The 21,951-nt window shown below is 42.6% G+C and overlaps 1 protein-coding gene across 2 annotated transcripts in view; it reads left to right on the top strand.

Annotated features, from left to right (window-relative positions):
• Positions 1-16,576, top strand: part of LOC137338928 (tumor necrosis factor receptor superfamily member 11A-like) — an 80,873-nt gene extending 64,297 nt beyond the window's left edge. For both annotated transcript variants that reach the window (XM_068001855.1, XM_068001856.1), the window contains 4 exons: positions 1,884-1,991; positions 3,125-3,186; positions 7,005-7,668; positions 12,325-16,576. In XM_068001855.1, the coding sequence (XP_067857956.1) occupies positions 1,884-1,991; positions 3,125-3,186; positions 7,005-7,668; positions 12,325-12,842 (1,352 nt within the window). In that variant the 3' untranslated portion in view covers positions 12,843-16,576. The remainder of the gene's footprint in view (positions 1-1,883; positions 1,992-3,124; positions 3,187-7,004; positions 7,669-12,324) is intronic.
• The last annotated feature ends 5,375 nt before the right edge of the window (positions 16,577-21,951 follow it).

Here is a 21,951-nt window from a genome sequence, read left to right as displayed (position 1 = left end):
AGACTCATTGTTTTAACCATTAGAATGCCACCGATCAGATAACTCATCGGGCAGTAGCACTTATCATTTGGTGCTTAAAAATTGAATCAGAAGTTGACCAGTTATACTTCTAGGTGGTTGAATTTCTGTGGGGCTTCTCCCAATCATCTGCCATAACTTCTGAAGAAGATCTGTGGAAACACTAAAAAAAAAGTGTAAACGCCATGTATGCTATTGCTCCAGGATTTCTGCTGATATTTCACAGAATTTATGGCAGACAATTGGGAGACTCCCCATGGAAATTTAACCCCTAGGTCTCTCAAAGCTGACAAAAAAATGGCTTATGGAGATATTTTTCAGATCCCTGACCAAACAACAATTAAATTCTGAATGTCCTCAGGCTGTGCTTACTCATAGTAATTAGACTTTCTGGTCTTAAAAGAATTAAACACAGCTTCACTTTAGCAGATGAATAACACTCTGCATCATATAGCACATCATCTGCTTTGCTAGGACTAATACTACAAGAGATCTGCTAAAACATATGTGTATATTTAGATAATTCAGATAATGAAACAGTCCGTGCCCGCATGCAGCAAGACCTGGACAACATCCAGGTCTTGCTGCATGCGGGCACGGACTGCTTCATTATCTGAATTCGCGCCAGACAAGTGCCAGGCAATGACCATCTCCAACAAGACAGAATCTAACCACCTCCCCTTGACATTCAACGGCATTGCCGAATCCCTCACCATCAACATCCTGGGGGTCACCATTGACCAGAAACTTAACTGGGCCAGCCATATAAATACTGTGGCTACAAGAGCAGGTCAGAGACTGGGTACTCTGCGGCGAGTGACTCACCTCCTGACTCCCCAAAGCCTTTCCACCATCTACAAGGCACAAGTCAGGAGTGTGATGGAATACTCTCCGCTTGCCTGGTTGAGTGCAGCTCCAACAACACTCAAGAAGCTCGACACCATCCAGGACAAAGCAGCCCGCTTGATTGGCACCCCATCCACCACCCTAAACATTCACTCCCTTCACCACCGGCACACTGTGGCTGCAGTGTGTACCATCCACAGGATGCACTGCAGCAACTCACCAAGGCTTCTTCGACAGCACCTCCCAAACCCGCGACCTCTACCACCTAGGGCAGCAGGTACATGGGAACAACACCACCTGCACGTTCCACTCCAAGTCACACAGCATCCCGACTTGGAAATATATCGCCGTTCCTTCATCGTCGCTGGGTCAAAATCCTGGAACTCCCTTCCTAACAGCACTGTGGGAGAACCTTCACCACACGGACTGCAGTGGTTCAAGAAGGCGCATCACCACCATCTTCTCAAGGGCAATTAGGGATGGGCAATAAATGCTGGCCTCGCCACATCCCATGAACGAATAAAAAATACAAATTGCAGGGTGAAGCCAGATGTAATTTTAACAAATTTGACCTTAGTGTTTGTTGGGAGCACATCTTTTTTTAACTCTCTTTTTGTCTTTCTAATTTTATAATATGCATCAGAAAATTAAACTGTGAGATGCAAAATGTATGCTATTTATGTGGTCTTGTTATCTGTTGCAAATTACAAACAGATGATTTTCATTATTCTGTATGAGGAAGCATTCTCCATCCTAATTAACACTGAATAATAGCAGTCATTTCTGAGCACTGTCATACTTAAGACCTCAGCTGATATTTTATCAGACTATTATTATTTATCTCTAAATCTGATATACACTGATGTAAAAGGAGAATATAATGCACCGTCAGTTCCAATGTTGTAGTATGTTTGAGAATTTAGATAACTTATCAGTGAAATTACTATGCAATAATAGTAACAGATGTTCAATTATAATCTCACTGTGATTGTGTTTTATCATGGTTCCTTCCATTATAGATGACTCAATATTGGCAATTGCTGTGGGCCCTGCATGTGGCTGCGGAATAATTATAGCGTTTATCTTTGTCATAATATCCTACAGAAAGTCTCTGACAACTCTAAAAGGTATTTTGAAATCATTTATATCTTTGTATGTTTCATAAAAAGTAGTAAGTAATTTAAAAAAAAATAACTTTAGGTGTGTTTTCTGCTGTAGCAATTATGAGTCATTGGCCAGGAAATTCCTCGGTGTTCTCTTCTCCGGTGTTACTTCGCCGGAAGTGCGGCGGAAACCCCGTTTGTGCGCTTAATGCAGACAAAGCGGGAGCAGCTCTGAGGTATTTCCTGGCCATTATGTTCATCGTAGTGAGTGCACGAACTTACATTCACCAGTGCGGTGGAATATTTTGTAAGTTTAATTGGCGGAAATTTCCTCAGAGCGTGTTCCGTTCCACCGCCATAACATGGTCAGAAGTTCGACAGAAGCCCCATTTACGAGCGTTAACGAGGTTTCTGCCAAAATTACGATGGCGTAGCGGGAGAAACCCCAAGGAAATTCCTGGCAAATATACAGTAGGAGAAACAAGAACCTTAGGTGGTTTCATTTTGGAAGGCTAACCCCTGCTGATAACTCGTATGGTTTATCAGTTGTCATAACAGTAAAAATGATGTGGATTTCCACAGAATGTGTGAAGGTTATTGCATCAGTAGCAGGAGCTTATTGCACCAACAGCGGTAGTTTATTGGGTTTATTGCACCAACAGCGGTAGTTTATTGGGGTTAGCCTTCCAAAATGAAACCACCTAAGGTTCTTGTTTCTCCTACTGTATATTTGCCAGGAACTTCCTTGGGGTTTCTCCCGCTACGCCATCGTAATTTTATTGCACCAACAGCGGTAGTTTATTGGGTTTATTGCACCAACAGCGGTAGTTTATTGGGTTTATTGCACCAACAGTGGTAGTTTATTGGGTTTATTGCACCAACAGCGGTAGTTTATTGGGTTTATTGCACCAACAGTGGTAGTTTATTGCACCAACTGTGGTAGTTTATTGGGTTTATTGCACCAATAGTGGTAGTTTATTGGCTCCATCAGTAATCTGTGTAAATTAAGGATGATGATTTTTATTCTTTATTTGCTTCATGGTATAAATGACATTGGCCTTACAGGCAAATAGAATTGCTACTAATTTCAGCAAAACTGCTTCAAGTTCTGTACCATAAACTAGCATTTGACAGCAACATGCTGTTCTTTGATGCAGATTGTGTTCAACAACGATTTGCTGATGCCCGGTGCAGCATTAGAGGGAAAAAGAGAAACGAGGTAAGTTTAAAAATAAAATCTGTACAATCAATTGTAGACCTGGGAAGCCAGTCAAGACATTTTGACAATGTAAATTCTTAGGGCTCTTCATAATCATTTAGCTTTAAAGGGAAATGTTTTCTGTTGCATTGTCACGTCATCCAAAAATGTTATAAAAGGAGACACCTCGGAGAAGAACCCCAAAGTTGTTTTGTTCACTGCAGTGAATTGCTCGAAACATTGCTCAAGTTTCCATGGGGTTCTCCTACTGTGACTTCAGCCTAAGATCAGTGGAAACCCTGGAGTAACGGGGTGACATTTCTCCAGGGTTTTTGCCAATCTTCCACCGAAGTTATGGCAGGAGATCGGGAGAACCCCCACAGATTTCCATCCCGATATGCTTTCAGAGGAGTAGAAACAATGTTATCTCACTGTGGAGTTTTCATGTAGAATTATTCCTGGAATGACCAAGATTAGTATACTTTGTACCTTTTTTTTAAAAGGCTGCCTGCAAATTTGTGCTGCCATAGTTGCTATATGTGCTGCAGTATGAACTTTGACAATTTGACATGAGTGACTCTTGCCCCTCCTCCCTTTTCCCTCTTGGTCCGTAACCTGAAGGGCTACGGACCAAGTGCTAGAAAGTGGGAGTAAGCTGGATAGCTCTTTTTCGGCCGGCACGGACACGATGGGCCAAATGGCCTCCTTCTGTGCCGTAACTTTCCTTGATTCTATGATGATTCCATGGTCCCTGTGCACAGTGGTACAACCGAAATGCAGAACTCAGCATGTGGAGGATTGCGGGTGCAAACCTGCATCTGCCACTCTGCAGCTTAAATTTAACATTTAAATACATTTTTTAGATGCAGCAGATAGAGTTGGTGATGGCAAAATAGTCATTATATTCCCAGACATTTCACTGTGTATGCAAACCCGGTAAAGTGTCATACAAAATACATTATCACATAATAGTGCGACTTTTAAAAAAAAGTAAATTCTCAATTATTGCACTATTTTTGTGAATTTTGTGATCGTCGGGGTGCTGGGGAGTGACGGTCGGCATTAAGCACTGTCAGGTATAACAAGAGTAAAGCTCCCTCCACTCTGCCCTCTGAATGTGCTTTAGGCTCCGCTCTCAGAAGAGCAGCACCTTAGTGCACCAGTGTGATATTTTTCCATTTTCCACACCAGCTATTCTGCAGCTAATCTGAGTGAGATTGCAATTAGTACCTAGTCAGGGACAGTCTTGTGCATTTGTGCCAGTGCCCATTAGAATCTGAGTTAAGACTTCCCAAACTAATTTCACGAAGGACCCTTACTGCCTGCAAACAGAGGACACTTTCATCCTTCAGTCTGGACTGGATATTAATCCATTGTCCACCTAGTTCCTGACAATGCAACACAGTATCTGTAATAAAATTTCCTAATGAAAACTAATTTTATTGGTAAATTAACACTTGAAACACAATAAAAAGTGCATATTCACCATAGAGCATTTGAGATGTCCTGCAGCTGAAGAAAGAAAAAGTCTTCATAACAGAAGCATCTTGCTCTCAATGACACTTTTAAGGGGGGGAATTCTCCTTTTTGGGGCAAAATTCCAGCAGAGCTGGACTTCTGCTTGACCCTCTGGATCCGTCCCAACCCATTTCCTAGGTTAGAGTTCATTCTGTATGCGCAGGGGGCTCCTGCCGTCAAGTGGGTTTGAGAGTGGAAAATTCCGGCAGTGGTTCAGCAGGGTCGCTCCTGCAGCATCAGAAGAGGCGGTGAGAGTGCCCCAGAGATGGCAGCAAGGCTCTCACTGAAGGCCCCAGCCGAGACTGAGGTCTTCAGCAGGTAAGTGCTAGGCCTGACTTGGAGAGAGAGGCGGCCGCTACAAGACCCTCTCCCTCCATGGGCCTTTACTGCTACTTCCTGTTGGCCCACTGCTAACTTCCACATGGCGGCCTGACGTAGGTAGGACGGACCGGGGGATGGGGGGGGATCATCCAGGGTCCAGGCTCACCGTCATTTGCATGTGGCAGGCGGGGAAGAAGTGGCCTACGTTGGTCCCAATGAGAGAGGTCCCAGTCGAGCTGGCAAAGTGGTGGTCCAAGGCATCACCATCCGGAAGTTCCCTCATTCTCTGCCATGACCCCACACAATTTCTGGTAGAACTGTGGAGGAGAATTGTCCTCTTAGCGTCATAGGAATGAACAGAATCTCCACATAGTTAACTTGCCTTTTACTGGAACTTGCTGTTCTCAGCCTTGCTCTTAAGTAGAGCATTTTAATTCATCACCTAAAAACAAACAGCAGAATTGCATTTTTGTGATAGCAACAAAATGATGATTTAGTTTGCAGAGTGCTAAGGTTTAGTACTTGCTATGGAGAGAGTGTGAAAAATCTAATTTGCTGATGATGCTAATCACACTATTTCATGCAAAAATCAGCATTGCACAGACTTTGCTCTGATGCTGCCAATTGCAGTCTTGCAGGATCTAATAAAGAAGAAATTGAAGGATAGATTTAGCATTGGCAATGTTATCATACGTACATTTAACAAGCTCATATCAAATTCCTCTCAATTATTTTATTTGGAGCATTTTAAGCATACAATAACATCAGTTTCCAGGCAAAAGAAATGTTTTTAAATATGTGGTCAGAAAAGGACATCCCTGATAGAATAAGAGTCCAGAAAAGTTTTTTCCCCAAAAACTTAATGGCCCCAAAATTTCAGCTCAGATCAAGGCCGGAGAGCAGGCAGATCTGCCACCTGCAGCTTAAATTGAGTGTGACACCTGATTCCGCCAAGATTGCACTCCATTATTTGGTGAAAGCTATTTTCTGGTGGGGGGGCGGGAGGCCGAAGGCGGGTCTGCCGCCGCCCATCTATGTCAAGCGGGGGCACGTATTACCTTGAGAATTCCGCCATTTATGCCCTTAAAAGACCTCATCAGAACTCATGCCAACTGAGACCTCGTGTGAATCCATTTGAGGCCTTTTAAAGGCCCCCTTGAATTTTGGGCACTGCGTTTTTTTTAACGTTATTAAGTGATCTCTTCGTTTTGTCCTTTTTTCCCTTTTTGATTCTCAGAACCACCCACCTCAGCTCATTGGTTGCAAAGACTCTCCATGAAACGAGCTTGCATATTCTCAATTGAGTTCCCGGTGGGCATGAGTCCAAAGCACAAAACTTGTCCTAATTCAGTGCTAATTCTGCTCCCCAGGTTTTACCCAGTGACACTAAAAACCAGCAGAGGGACATGAAAGGGACAGATTTTCCCTGCCTTGGCCCAGAGAAGTACCTGGTTTATACTCATATCCAAATTATCACAGTGGTATGACTGATTTCAGAAAACTCATGCTGAGGACAATAGTGGAACATTTTCCACCACCCATGCTTAGTACGCTGGTGCAATACGCCATTCCATCATGCCACCCCTTTCAACAATCTTTATAAGTACATATTACCAATGGGAGATGTGACTGCGCCTCCCTGGTGCCCATAGGTGGCAGTGGTATTTAAATATACTGGAATTTGATCTAAATGAGCATTTATGTATTCAGATGACGCTACTTATCACCGTGCACCAGTAAATTTTTGTTCTGGAGGAGAAACACTATTAGCATTTCAATTCCATCAGCACTAAGAGAATTTCTAAAACTCACCATTAAATAAGTGAATTTGCAACTTTAATTTTAGGTGTTTAAACATCAAATCTGCGAAACAAATTTAAATCCGATTCATTTCTATTTCACAAGTATATGCACACAATTCAGTCAAATTTAATACTTCCCTTTAGCTCGTTTGTACTTTTCCTATCTCCACATCTGAAGATTTTCTGTTGCTTTTCAAGGGAAATCCTCCTGCTGACCCAGCGATTAGTAAGCTGCCAAGTGATAACCCTAACTGGGATCCAGAGAGTGAATTGTTTTTAACGCACAAGAAACTCGTGGAGGCAACAGATCGAGCCAATGGCTCCATATTCTATACACTTTCAGAACGTCCAGATTGTAGCTACGTTTTGAACCCTTACTGTGGAGTTGAGTCTCTGAGCAATGTCACACATTCTCCAAGGATCCCAAGAGAGAATCCAGACAGTGATTACTACATTGCAAATGAAGGGGAAAGTTCCAGCACAACTCTTTTGGAAGATACAAGCACGGGAACTTCAATTAAGCCCCTGTTGTCTTCAGGGTATGAGATGGAGGAGGCAATTCACAGTAATTATTCCACACAAGAAAGCAGAAACACTGTTGACATAGCCCCCTTCAGAGACAGCCAAGAACAAACACCTCCTAGTACTCCAGCCTCAGGTAGTACACCTCCATTGTCTTCCAAACAGTCAGACAAAGATCGTACTCCAAAGTGTGATTGTCACACGGATCATCAAAGTAACCCTTCCAACTCTACTCAGAAGTCTGAGAATACCGATGGGCACAGTTCTTACAACCCTGGCTCTGACAACCCAAATCCAGACAATGAAAGCAGTCACAAGTCAGGAAATTCAACTCCATCTGGTAAGCTAACCTGTTTAGGTTAACCTTGAACAAATTAACATCTTTGTTAAAAAATAGCACACAGGAATATTATACCCTTATTCAAAAAAGGTTTTTTTTTTATTCGTTCATGGGATGTGGGCGTCGCTGGCGAGGCCAGCATTTATTGCCCATCCTTAATTGCCCTTGAGAAGGTGGTGGTGAGCCACCTTCTTGAGTGGCTTGCTAGGCCCTTTCAGAGGGCAAGTAAGAATCAATCACATTGCTGTGGGTCTGGAGTCACATATAGGCCAGACCAGGACGGCAGGTTTCCTTCACCTGAAGGTAGTGAACCAGATGAGTTTTTAACGACAATCCAGTAGTTTCATGGCCACCATTACTGATACTAGCTTTTTTTTATTCCAGATTTTATTTAATTAATTGAATTTAAATTCCCCAGCTATCATGGTGGGATTTAAACTCATGTCTCCAGATTATTAGTCCAGGCCTCTGGATTACTAGTCTAATAACATAACCACTATGCTACCGTACCCTTAAGGTGTAAAAGGGTATAAAGATAAACCCAGCAACTATGGGCCAATCAGTTTAACCTCAGTGGTGGGGAAACTTTTAGAAACGATAATCTGAGACAGAATTAACAGTCACTTGGACGAGGGTGGATTGATTAGAGAAAGCCAGCATAGATTTGTTAAAGGCAAATCGTGTTTAACTAACCTGATAGAGTTTTTTGATGAGGTAACAGAGAGAGTAGATGAGGGCAATGCAGTTAATGTGGTGTATGTGGATTTTCAAAAGGCATTTGATAAAGTGCCGCACCATGGGCTTGTCATCAAGATTGGAGCCCATGGAATAAAGGGGGCAGCAGCAACATAGATATGGAATTGGCTATGGGACAGGAAACAGATCGGTTGTTTTTCGGACTGGAGGGAGGTGCACAGTGGTGTTCCCCAGGGTTTAGTGCTGGGACCACTGCTTTTCTTGATATATATTAATGACTTGGACTTAGGTGCACAGGGCACAATTTTAAAATTTGCAGATGACACAAAACTTGGAAGAGTAGTAAACAGTGAGGAGGATAGTGATAGACTTCAAGAGGATAAAAACAAGCTGGTGGCATGGGCGGACACATGGCAGATGAAATTTAACGCAGAAAAATGCAAAGTGATACATTTCGATAGGAAGAACGAGGAGAGGCAATATAAACTAGAGGGCACAACTCTAAAAGGGGTTCAGGAACAGAGAGATCTGAGGGTATATGTGCACAAATCATTGAAGGTGGCAGGGCAGGATGAGAAAGTGGTTAAAAAAGCATACGGGATCCTGGGCTTTATAAATAGAGGCATTGAATACAAAAGTATGGAAATCATGATAAACCTTTATAAAACACTGGTTCGGCCACAACTGGAGTATTGTGTCCAGTTCTGGGCACCGCACTTTAGGAAAGATGTGAAGGCCTTAGAGAGGATGCAGAAGAGATTTACTAGAATGATTCCAGGGATGAGGGACTTTAGTTACGTGGATAGACTGGAGAAGCTGGGACTGTTCTCCTTGGAACAGAGAAGGAGAGGAGATTTGATAGAGGTATTCAAAATTATGAAGGGTCTAGACAAAGTAGAGAGAGAGAACCTGTTCCCATTGGCAGAAGGGTCAAGGACCAGAGGACATAGATTAAAGATAATTGGCAAAAGAACCAAAGGTGACATGAGAAAAAACTTTTTTACACAGCGAGTGGTTATGATCTGGAATGCATTGCCCGAGGGGGTGGTGGAGGCAGATTCAATCATGGCCTTCAAAAGGGAACCGGATAAAGAACTTGAAAGGAAAAAATTTGCAGGGCTACAGGGATAGGGCGGGGGAGTAGGACTAGCTGGATTGATCTTGCATAGAGCCGGCGTGGACTCGATGGGCAGAATGGCCTCCTTCCATGCTGTAACCTTTCTATGATTCTAGTGAGTGTGTTAAGCGCTTCTACATGAACTTTTCTTATTGGAAGTTCTACCCTAGAAGTTCTCGTTTATTCTGATACCTGTTATGAAGAGGTAAAATATTATTTTCTTCTCGTTCTCCTTCAGTGCCATCGCATTTTGCTTTGACCTAGAAATTGCTGTTGATATTCTATTCATGGGGAAACTGTGGATTACTAACATTTTCTGGGAGAATTTACTGCCATTGGTTTACCCACAATGGTTCAATTTTCAAAGTGAAAAATGGGTGGGTTGGGGGCAGGGGGGCATTGAAAATTGCCACCATTTCAGATCCGCCCCCAACCCACCCATTTCCAGTTTTCACTGGGACAGGACGAGGGGTGGGCGACCAACCCGTTCCCAGGAGGTGGGTCAGGCCTTAAAACCTTTCAAAGAGGCTTAGGGCCTCCATTTTTCTGCACTTCCCGATTTCAACCCCAGGGGGCCGGGATTCCCGGGCCTTCTGTTTTACGCCTCATGAAAGGAGGCAAGAAGGCCTGAGACTAACATATAGGTGCCTAGAAAGGCACATCTTGTGGGCCCAGAGGAGCAGGAGTGTTTCCCCCAGGCCCAACAAGCCTACCTGCACCGACCCCCCCAACGATCACGGACACCTGACCCCCGATCCCGGACCCCCCCCTCCGATCGCAGACCCTCGACCCCGATCCTCCCCCGATCCTCCCCCCCACTCCGATCCTCTGCCCCCCGATCCCGATCCCCCACCCCCGAGCCCCGATCCTCCACCTCAACGATCGCAGCAAATCACACTGACATCATTCATACATCACTCAGTTTCTGACCTTAATTTGAAAATTCTGCTGAGAATCTTTTTGGGATTGTACAGAATAATGCAACACCAGACTAAAACACGAGCATTGGTAATGGTGAAGGAAGTGCTATGATTAGTCTTGATAAAGATGTTTCAGGTCAGTTTCTTTGGTACATGTGGACAGAGGATTCCTTAAAAAGCCATCTCAGGTATTTATCTTACAGGTATCTTGTATTATCGACTGTCACACCAGTCTTCCAGGTTGCATTAATGTTTCTGAAGCTCCTCCTTTTGGATTCGGTTCTTCTTCCTCTATTTGCAGTGCAAAGCTATGGAACATGCGGCACATCACGCTGATTGTGGAGACTGTGGGAGAGCTTCTACTGTAATAGGCCCTCGATATGTCCAGACACCTGAAGTGTTGCTTGATGAGAACAATAATACTTCTATTGGTTACTGGTTGTATCTGGACCTTATTTTACTTCTGTCTGTGGCTGGCACAGTGTGCCACTGGCCAGCACTGAGGAGGGTTGCATTGGTATCCCAGGAGTCATCCTTAAGCTCTACTTTCCCCTTCAAATAAGGGTGACATAGATGATTGTGCAAAATAAATACATCCAGGGAGGTGCTGGGGTACTGGCATTGGCCTGCATGGTTCTGTTTTGGTGGTTGCAGCGAGAGGAATTCCTTTCTGTTGCAGCTTTATGGATCGGGGCCCATATGGCTGCAAGGGTCATCAATGCAATGGAATTATGTTGAGTTCTCACGTTGCTACTGTTGGTCAATAGCAAAGGTGATGAAATTATTGATCTTCCCGAATAAGTATGTATATATGCGAAGTTTACTGGGTCACATTGCATATGTTCCTAGCACTAATCTGCAAGGATCCTGACACATAAAACATCTTTATGACCACTCACTGCACTATGCAGCTTGCAGATGTTGGTTCAAGGTCTTTGTGTAGAAGATAGCATAGCTCAGTCACTGCCTCCATTTTAAACTGTAGCCCCCTAAAGCATTGCTGTTCAGTCAATCCCAATAGGTGGCATAGCAGTGTGTCAGGACAGCAAGCCTTTGGCTCTATCTGGCATCTTTGGTTGCCCACTCCTGCAGCTGCTATTGTTCATCTTCTGCAGCATAGTCCAATGCCAGTGGATCACTGAATGCACTCTCCATTATGCCATATGTACAGAACCTTCTGTCAAAAACAGCTGCTTCAGCAGTACTCCCACTGCTGTAGAAATCTGTTGTCTACTCGGGATTCACTACTGATACAGATGATACCTCAGCTCCAAAACCTAAGTTATATGAATGTAAAGAACACTTTGCACATCCAATGCATAAGCTCAGCAAAATGGCTCGCTCCCCCCTTAATCAGAAATGATGCAGGTATCAATAACCTTAATTGCAGCCCAGCACACAGAATCCATTTCCCACTGCCAACAATGTGGACTGAAGTAATTTGGAATCCCAATTTTGTCACTGCTTCTCCAACAATTGCCACTGGCAAAATTCTTGATGCTGACAGTCATTTCTAGCCTTTTATCTTCTATACTTCTCTTTACCTCTTTACTTAACTCATTTTGGCCTAGGTTTTGATATTATCCTTTTACTTATCAGTGGTGTGCATTGTTACCAAATGTCTATTTCGAAAAGTGTCTAATTTCTTTATAGCTATTTATCTCCCAGTGCATTCTCTCCATTCCCCAAATGCTTTGTATCATTATACTCTGAAGTCACACACATAGCTCCTATCAGTGTGTCAAAATGAAACATATTACGTGTCCAAAAATTTGCCACTTCTAAGTTATTGATAATTTCCAATTTGCTACCATATGTATGACATGCACCAGGGCACTGAATAAATGAATCAAGTATTTAAAACTAAAAAATCAGTCTATAAATTACTGCGTTAAACATTTTTTTGTTTACTTCATTCTTCAGACTTTTCTTGTGGTGGTAATACGACATATAACACCAGAGGCCAATCGGTATTGAATGTTGGTGGTTCGGTTATTTTCAACGTAATTTTCAAAGTGAATCACACTACAGAACAGGATAACAGAGGAGACATGAATGACGGAGCAAACTTTCCAACGAAAGAAGACAACGAAGACAACAGAGAAAACTCTAGAGGAAATGATAGATTCCCTATGAAAGAGGAGAAACCAGACAGCAAGTGTGACTTTGAGACAAACCCAGGATTCCCTATGCAAGAAGAAGGTTCTAAGGAAACTGTGTGTGTCCCTGTGCAAGAAGAACAAAACAGAATTAATGGACACGAGGTGAACTTTCCTATTCAAGAGAAACAATACAGCAGAGAAAGCTTGGAAGAAAGTCTGAGCTTTGCCAGAAAAACAGTAGAACAGGAAATTTGGGGACATCCCAAAGAAAATACATTCTTTCCCGTGCAAGAAGATGGAAAATCTGAACATTTACCGAATGAAGAACAGAATCAATGAGCAGAACTCTTGAGATCGAAATGCTTCATTGAAGTTCTGAACTATATATGTACTTTAAAAGTAACATTAGATATAACAGGAGATTGTACACTAACATTCTGGGAGAGGTGCTGTCAGCTTATTACTTCTAGGTACAGAAGGCTAAGGAAATTGTTTTGTTATCTTTTTATATGTTTACCTAAATTATATTTTTTTCTGTTATCTTTACTGCCAGATTGGAATTACTTTTCGGCCTCAATGAAATGTTATATAATTTGTGACAATGTCATCGGCAGAGATTTTTGTTTACAATGCAGGAGAACAGTAAAACATTAAAAGACTGCAGGCCACACTTCACTCATTAGTGTGGTAAGCTTTTCTAGGTATTTGTCTTTATACAAAATTTTGAGGATCAAAATAGGAAAGTGCTTTTGTGAAAGAAGTGGCTCATAACAAAAAAAAAGCATTAATACATGTGCACATCTAAACGATTTGAATAATTCAATTACCAACCTTTTCCTTAAGGAGAAAAGGGAACTGCTGGCTTCTTGTTTAGTGGTGTGAGACATAACAGTTTGGGAAACTCCCACCAGTATTGAAAAAGGCTGAAGTGATAAGAAGTGAGTGTACAGAGTGAATTAAGAGTCCCTCTGCTGACAAAGGGTATACTAATCATGTTTTTATTTTTGCACTCCAACAAAAACTTTTATTAAAGTAAAATGTATGTTATATACAATAGCTTGGGATGGACAAAAAGCTGAATATCACTAAATTTGTAATGCATTTTGAAGACTTATACCAATACAGGAACTTCAGCTCCCATTTGGCCCATGACACTAAAGCATAATACCTCAGCTTAATTCAAAACAAAACAGCACTGTCACTGAAGGCACTATGGTTTGCAATGAAATCTTACTTTTTAGGATCTCTTTATAATCCAGCATACCACGGAGATGTCACAAGATGGAGTCCCTTAATATATAATCAAACAGGATTCTCAGTTAATCCAGGATCATAGATAACAATTGTGGCATAATTCACTTTCAAGTCTTGGCTTCCGAGGAAAAACTACTTCAGTTGATATTATCATGTTGAATGTTATCTTGTAGCTATGGCCACATTTATGCAATTCCTACTCAAAAAAGACCTAAAATTTCAGCCACACTATTATCTTACTTCAGGTCCCTGTTAAGGCATTTCAAATTGATACCCTTGCAGCTTTCTTGAACAACATGAGGTATCAAGAGTTGACTCCTCATCAACAATAGGAAAAGTAAATTGAAAAGATAATGTAATAAATGTGTCTTGTTTAATGGTGGAGGGGTTGAGACTTTTCCCCACAAACAAAGTGAAAGGGCTAAAGGCAGTCGTTCCTCACCTTTGTGTCGGCACTTCAACTGCCCCAACCATGGTCCCATGTTCTTAAATATCCTCGATTCTGGTCCCACTTTGGTCACTGCCCTCAATTTCTGTCCCCTGTCAATTACTTCCCTGATCCAGTACTCGATTTACTGCCTCTGATTTATGTGTAATGAGTTTCTTCAGATTTTGTGCTCCCAAGCATTAACATAAAGGGCTGTAACACCAGTCAGAGAAAATTAGAACATGGTACTAAAACTGGATGAAGAAGCTGAGGAGTGTTACTTTTAGCTTTTCTTCTCCTTGTAAACATTCTGGTATTTCTGGTAATGTAATGTAATGTGTGAAACTCAAAAGTAACATTTTTTTTTCAATATGTACATATATACTTAGCAATAGAAGGATGTTTTCGTACCGTGAAGTAATGCAACAGAAAGCATCAAAATTTGATTGAAACAAAGCGTCCTATAGCCTCATGACTTGCATTAATCTTGCCTGTTTTTGAACATACTCAATGAAGCATCATGTTCAGTGGGCATTTCCTAATTCAGCATCATTTAGCAATGTTAAAAATCAATTTAAAAGTTTTACTTCAAGCATTGGCCGGGAAATTGGTTTAGACCCATTTTTGGGCCTGAAATGGGCAATGCGCTCGAACTGCATGCTAAAAGCAACAGGCCTGAGGTTCATCCAAAATTTGACCTTGGGTCTCGTCAACATATTTCCACCAATCAGGCATCCAGAGGCAGCTCACCGGTTCGGAGAAGACCAAATTGGGCCAGCTGCGAAGGTGCAGGGGGAGGCGAATGGGAGGGGGTGGACATGGGCTGGCAGCAGCCCGCAGTAGAGCTTTGGAGCCCGGAGGAGCACTCCTGCTCTGCCCGGCTCCACACAAAGGTAAATTTAAAAGAAAATACTCAACCTTTTTGGTGGTAGCCTCCAGCGGTCCCTTTAAGTGCAGATGAATTTCCGGGAGTGGTTCTTAAACAGGTGTTAGGCCCCTCATTAGCATTTGCAAGGGACCTAACAGGGTCCAATTGCCCCCCACCCCCCATTCCAGCTAAAATCCACTGTGCCAGCCTTGGCTCAGTTGACAGCACTCTCACCTTTGAGCCAGAAAAGACAAAGGGTTTAAATTCCATTCCAGGACTAGAGCACATAGTCTAGGCTGACGCTTCAGTGCAGCACTGAGGGGCTGCTGCCTTTCAGATAAATGTTGAGCCGAGGTCCCATCTGCCTTATCAGGTGAACATAAAAGATTCCATGACACTATTTGAAGAAGAGCAGGGGAGCTCTCCCCCGGTGTCTTGGACAATATGTATCCCTCAACTAACATCACTAAAACAGATTATCTGGTTACTTATGTTATTGTTGTCTGTGGGACCGTGCTGTCTGCAAATTGGCTGTGTTTTCCTACATTACATCAGTAACTACAGTTCAAAAGTACTTCATTAGCTGTGAAACACTTTGGGACGTCCTGAGGTTGCGAAAGGCATTAGATAAAAACAAGTTATTTCTTTACAAATCGGCTAATGTATTCATATTAAAATTCCTCTGCTGTTTTAACAAATACATTAACCCATTTAAAATTAAAATAAAAGAGTTAATAATGCTTTCATTAAAATTTTGGTCAAAGGAATTTCTTCTAAGTATACTAACACATTTTTAAAGGAAGCAAAAGAAAGAAAGAACTTGCCTCTATAAGGCACCTTTCATATCCTCAGATCATTCCACAGCGATTTACAGCCAATTAATTGCTCTTGAAGTATAGTCACTGCTGCTGTAGGCAAACAAAACAGCTAATTTTGGTCACAGCAAAGTTCCAAAAACAGCAATGAGGTAAATGACCAACTAGTTCTTTGGTCATTTTTCTATGGAAAGGGTCTTGATACAAGTTGTATTAAAATGTTACAGTTGTCTTTATAGGGGTTAGTTTATCAGGACATCCCCTTGCTGGGTTGTGAATCAAGCGTATGAGACAAAGCAATAAGCAGTTTGCCAATTTGTTTCTGAAAGTGATAAATATTTTGAATCCTTTGTGTTGAAGGGTTTTGATCCCTTTCTCACTGTGAGCAGTTAGCAATAAACCAGAATATTATAAACCTAAAAAGGCAGTCTGGCTTCGAGAAGCAGTACACTCCACAGGCAGTCAGACAGAAAAAGGCTGCAGAAGACAAAGACTGCATAGAAAGTGGTTCTACCCTGGACTGTGGCACAGGGTGAGAAATTATTCTGTTTTATTAAGTAAGATGACCCACGGAAGTGAGGTAGCGTTGCATGGTCTTTATTTGTATCATTACGTGAACACAAGTTGTACCGATTGAACTAAGCAACTCTGATGATATCTGTATGTTTCACCTTACAGTGGAATAAAACAGTTTACAAATCAGACCAAACTTCACCTCATCTAGTGTTCATTTGGTCTGCCATTGGAGAGCTTGAAGATATACATGTGCAAAAGTCATGGATATCTGATCCAGATCAGAAGTTCTATTGTTACTCCTCAGGGTCTTGCTACTATATAAGTAGACAGTCAACTCACAGCAAAAAGCATTTGGGAGCGACTGATGCCACATAGAAGGTATCTATGGCAGACCTAAATTCATAATGCTATTTTTGATGGTGTTGGTTCAGGGATAAATCTTGGCAATAGTGCCATGGGATCTTTCACATTCAACTCAACAGACTGCTGGGACCTTGCTTTAATGTCCCATCTAAAAGATGGTACTTCCAACAATGGCATGCTCCCTCAGTACTGAAGTAATTTAATACCACAAAACGGCTTTTATGCTTTCATAGAATTCTTTTGTCCGGTATTTTAGTCGAGGCATTAACCCTTTCTGCAATGGATGAAGGGAGATAAAGGGCTCAATTTTGAAATGGTGGCGGGTTGGCAGCCGGGGTGGGGGGCGTGAAGGTGCACGTGGCATATTAGGTAGTGCCAAATAAAAAAACCTTACCTTTTCCGACGCGATCGCGATGTAATTGATAGTGATCAAAGTCCTTTCCGGGTTTCATGCCCGGCAGCCCGATTGACAGGCTGGCTGCCAACAGGAGCTGCAACGCTGAGGTGGGGGGAAAGAAAGAGAGAGAGAGAGATATCATTTGACACTGTAACGGAAGTTGGGGGGGTGGAGGAGAATGGAAGATCGGGGGGAGAGGGGAAGATTGGGGGGGGAGAGAGGAAGATCAGGGAGGGAGAGAGGAAGATCGGGAGGGAGAGGGGAAAATCGGGCTGAGAGGGACATTGGAGAGGGACATCAGAGAGGGAGAGATCATACATCGGAGCAGGATGGAAAGGTAGGTTTATTTTGTTTATTAACTTTGTGCAATGGTTTTTTATTTCAATTATTTAGTTTATTTTTGTCTTATCCGGCACTACACGCCTGGTTTCACTTTTTAACTACCTAATATGTCAGAAGTAAAGTACCTTAAGTACCTCAATGAGGTACATTTGGTTCAGGAAGCAGGCGCGCACACAGGTGCGTCTGTGGGAAACTTGGAAGTCGGCGGGTTGGAGCCCGCTGGGGATTTTTGCCATTTTCGCAGACCCTCCACCCCCATCGCACCCGCAATTTAATTTTAAAATTGAGCCCAAAGAATCTAAAAAATTATTGCTTGATCATAGAAGACTTTATAATAGTACCTTCTCTTTTTTGTAAAGTCATCAAGAACTGTTAACAATATTGAACTAATTGCACACAGTTAAAGTTTATGGGTTGGAATCTCTGTTCTCCTGCCCTTCGGTGGAAGAATTGGGAGAAACAGTGTAAACAGTTGTTTATGCTGTTTCTCGGGGGGTTCCGTCACTCTTGTGCCTGAATTACAGCGATAGATCAGAAAACATCTGTAATGTGTCCTTATATATTATAATTTGGTCATTCTAATTGGAAAGATTTTTTGACACTACTGAAGCAAAACCCACATAGTAATGCGTAGTTTTTACATAGAATTACATAGAATGTACAGCACATAAACAGGCCATTCAGCCCAACAGGTCCATGTCAGTGTTTATGCTCCACACGAGCCTCCTCCCTCTCTACTTCATCTAACCCTATCAGGATATCCTTCTATTCCTTTCTCCCTCATGTGTTTATCTAGCTTCCCCTTAAATGCATCTGTGCTAGTCGTCTCAACTACTCCCTGTGGTAGCGAGTTCCGCATTCTAACCACTCTCTGAGTAAAGAACTTTCTCCTGAATTCTCTATTGGATTTATTAGTGACTATCTTATATTTATTGCCCCTAGTTCTGGTCCCCCTGCTAGTGGAAACATCTTCTCTATGTCTACCCTATAAAATCCTTTCATAATCTTAAAAACTTCTATCAGGTCACCCCTCAGTCTTCTCTTTTCTACAGAAAAGAGCCCCAGCCTGTTCAATCTTTCCTAATAGGTATAACCACTCAGTTCTGGTATCATTCTGGATGCTCAGTTGTTGAATATATTCAAGGCTGAGATCAATAGATTTTTGGACTCTAAGGAAATCAAGGGATATGGGGATCAGGCGGAAATGTGGAGTTGAGGTCAAGGATTAGCCATGATCTTATTGAATGGTGGAGCAAGCTCGAGCGGCCATATGGCCTACTCCTGCTCCTATTCTTATGTTCTTATGATCATCCTAATAAGTCTTTTTTACACCTTCTCAAGTGCCTCTATATCCTTTCCATAATATAGAGACCAGAACTGTTCACAGTACTCTAAGTGTGGTCTAACCAAAGTTCTATTCAAGTTTATCATAACTACTCTGCTTTTCAATACTATCCCTCTAGAAATGAACCTCAGTGTTAAGTTTGCTTTTTTTATGGCCTTATTAACCTGCGCCGCTACCTTTAGTGATTTGAGTATCTGTACCCCCAGATCTCTCTGCTCCTCTACCCCATTTAGACTTTTATTTTCCAAGGAGTATGTGGCCTCCTTATTCTCCCTACCAAAATGTACCACCTCACATTTACCTATATTGAAATTCATTTGCCTATTACATGCCCATTCTGCAAGTTTATTAATGTCTTCCTATATTTAGGACCAAAAAGGAAATCTACGCATGGAGGCAGAAGGCATGGCTGAGGTACTAAATGAGTACTTTGCATCTGTCTTTACCAAGGAAGAAGATGCTGCCAAAGTCATAGTAAAAGAGGAGGTAGTTGAGATACTGGATGGGCTAAAAATTGATTAAGAGGAGGTACTAGAAAGGCTGACTTTACTTAAAGTAGATAAGTCACCCGGTCCAGATGGGATGCATCCTAGGTTGCTGAGGGAAGTAAGGGTGGAAATTGCAGAGGTGCTGGCCATAATCTTCCAATCCTCCTTAGATATGGGGGTGGTGCCAGAGGACTGGAGAAATGTCACACCCTTGTTCAAAAAATGGTGTAAGGATAAACTCGGCAACTACAGGCCAGTCAGTTTAACCTCGGTGGCGGGGAAGCTTGTAGAAACGATAATCCAGGACAAAATTAATAATCACTTGGACAATTGTAGATTAATAAAGGAAAGCCAGCACGGATTTGTTAAGGGCAAATCATGTTTAACTAAACTGATTGAGTTTTTGATAAGGTAACAGAGAGGGTTGATGAGGGCAATGCGGTTGATGTTATGTATATGGACTTCCAAGAGGCGTTTGATAAAGTGCCACCTAATAGGCTTGTCAACAAAATTGAAGCCCGTGGAATAAAAAGGCAGTGGCAGCATGGATATGAAATTGACTAAGTGACAAGAAACGGAGAGTAGTGGTGAATGGTTGTTTTTCGGACTGGAGGGGGGTGTACAGTGGTGTTCCCCAGATTTCGGCACTAGGACCTCTGCTTTTTTGACATATATTAATGACTTGGACTTGGGTGTACAGGGCACAATTTCAAAATTTGCAGATGACACAAAACTTGGAAGTGAGGTAAACAGTGAGGATGATAGTGATAGACTTCAAGAGGCCATAGACAGGCTGGTGGAATGGGCGGACAGGTGGCAGATGAAATTTAATGCAGAGAAGTGCGAAGTGATACATTTTTCAGGAAGAATGAGAAGAGGCAATATAAACTAAACGATACAGTTCTAAACTGGGTGCAGGAACAGACCTGGGGGTATATGCGCACAAATCTTTGAAAGTGGAAGCTCATGTTGAGAAAGCAGTTAAAAAAGCATACGGGATCCTGGGCTTTAGAGGCATAGAGTACAAAAGCAAGGAAGTTATGTCGAAACTTTATAAATCGCTGGTTAGGCCACCGCTGGGGTATTGTGTCCAGCTCTGGGCACCACACTTTACGAAGGGTGTAAAGGCCTTAGAGAGGGTACAGAAAAGATTTACTAGAATGGTTCTAGGGATGAGGGACTTCAGTTACATGGATAGATTGGAGAAGCTGAGGTTGTTCTCTTTAGCGCAGAGAAGGTTGAGAGGAGATTGATAGATGTGCTCAAAATCATAAAGGGTTTCGATAAAGTAAGTAAAGAGAAACGGTTCCTATTGGCGGAAAGGTCGAGAATCAGAGTACACAGATTTAAGGTGATTGGTAAAAGAGCCAAAGGCGACCAAAGGCCTGGACTAATAATCCAGAGTCATGAGTTCAAATCCCGCCACGGCAGCTGGGGAATTTAAATTCAATTAATTAAATAAAATCTGGAATTAAAATACTAGTATCAGTAATGGTGGCCATGAAACTACCGGATTGTCGTAAAAACCCATCTGCTTCACTAATGTCTTTTAGGGAAGGAAACCTGCTGTCCTTACCCGGTCTGGCCTATATGTGACTCCAGACTCACAGCAATGTGGTTGATTCTTAATTGCCCTCTGAAATGGCCTAGCAAGCCACTCAGTTGTAAAATCTCACTACAAAAAGTCACAATAAGAAGAAAACCGGACGGACCACCCGGCATCAGACCACTAGGCACCGGACACGAGAAAGGCAAACCAAGCCCAGTTGACCCTGCAAAGTCCTCCTCACTAACATCTGGGGACTTGTGCCAAAATTGGGAGAGCTGTCCCACAGACTAGTCAAGCAACAGCCTGACATAGCCATACTCACAGAATCATACCTTTCAGCCAATGTCCCAGACTCTTCCATCACCATCCCTTGGTATGTCCTGTCCCACCGGCAGGACAGACCCACCAGAGGTGGCAGTACGGTGATATACAGTCAGGAAAGTGGCCCTGGGAGTCCTCAACATTGACTCTGGACCCCATGAAATCTCATGGCATCAGGTCAAACATGGGCAAGGAAACCTCCTGCTGATTACCACCTACCGCCCTCCCTCAGCTGATGAATCAGTCCTCCTCCATGTTGAACACCACTTGGAGGAAGCACTGAGGGTAGAAAGAGCATGGGCCATGAGGTTACAGATTGTGCTGGAATACAGTTCTGTTGCTTCTGATGGCCCAGTGCGCCTCACGGATGCCCAGTTTTGAGGAGGGAGGAGGAGGCTCTGTAAACATCTCCATCCTCAATGATGGTGGAGTCCAGCGCTTGAGTGCAAAAGACAAGGTTGAAAAGTTTGCAACCATCTTCAGCCAGAAGTGCCGAGTGGATGATCCATCTCGGCCTCCTCCCGGTATCCTCACCGTCAAAGAAGCCAGTCTTCAGCCAATTCGATTCACTCCACGTGATATCAAGAAACAGCTGAGTGCACTGGATACAGCAAAGGCTATGGGCCCCGACAACATCCCAGCTGAGGTGCTGACGACTTGTGCTCCAAAACTAGCTGCGCCTCTAGCCAAGCTGTTCCAGTACAGCTACAACACTGGCATCCACCCGACAATGTGGAAAATTGCCCAATTATGTCCTGTCCAC

This window comes from Heptranchias perlo, chromosome 2 (genome assembly GCF_035084215.1).
Source record: "Heptranchias perlo isolate sHepPer1 chromosome 2, sHepPer1.hap1, whole genome shotgun sequence".
Taxonomy (NCBI): domain Eukaryota; kingdom Metazoa; phylum Chordata; class Chondrichthyes; order Hexanchiformes; family Hexanchidae; genus Heptranchias; species Heptranchias perlo.
Note: the sequence above shows the minus strand (reverse complement) of the source record. Positions and strands in the feature narration are given on the sequence as shown.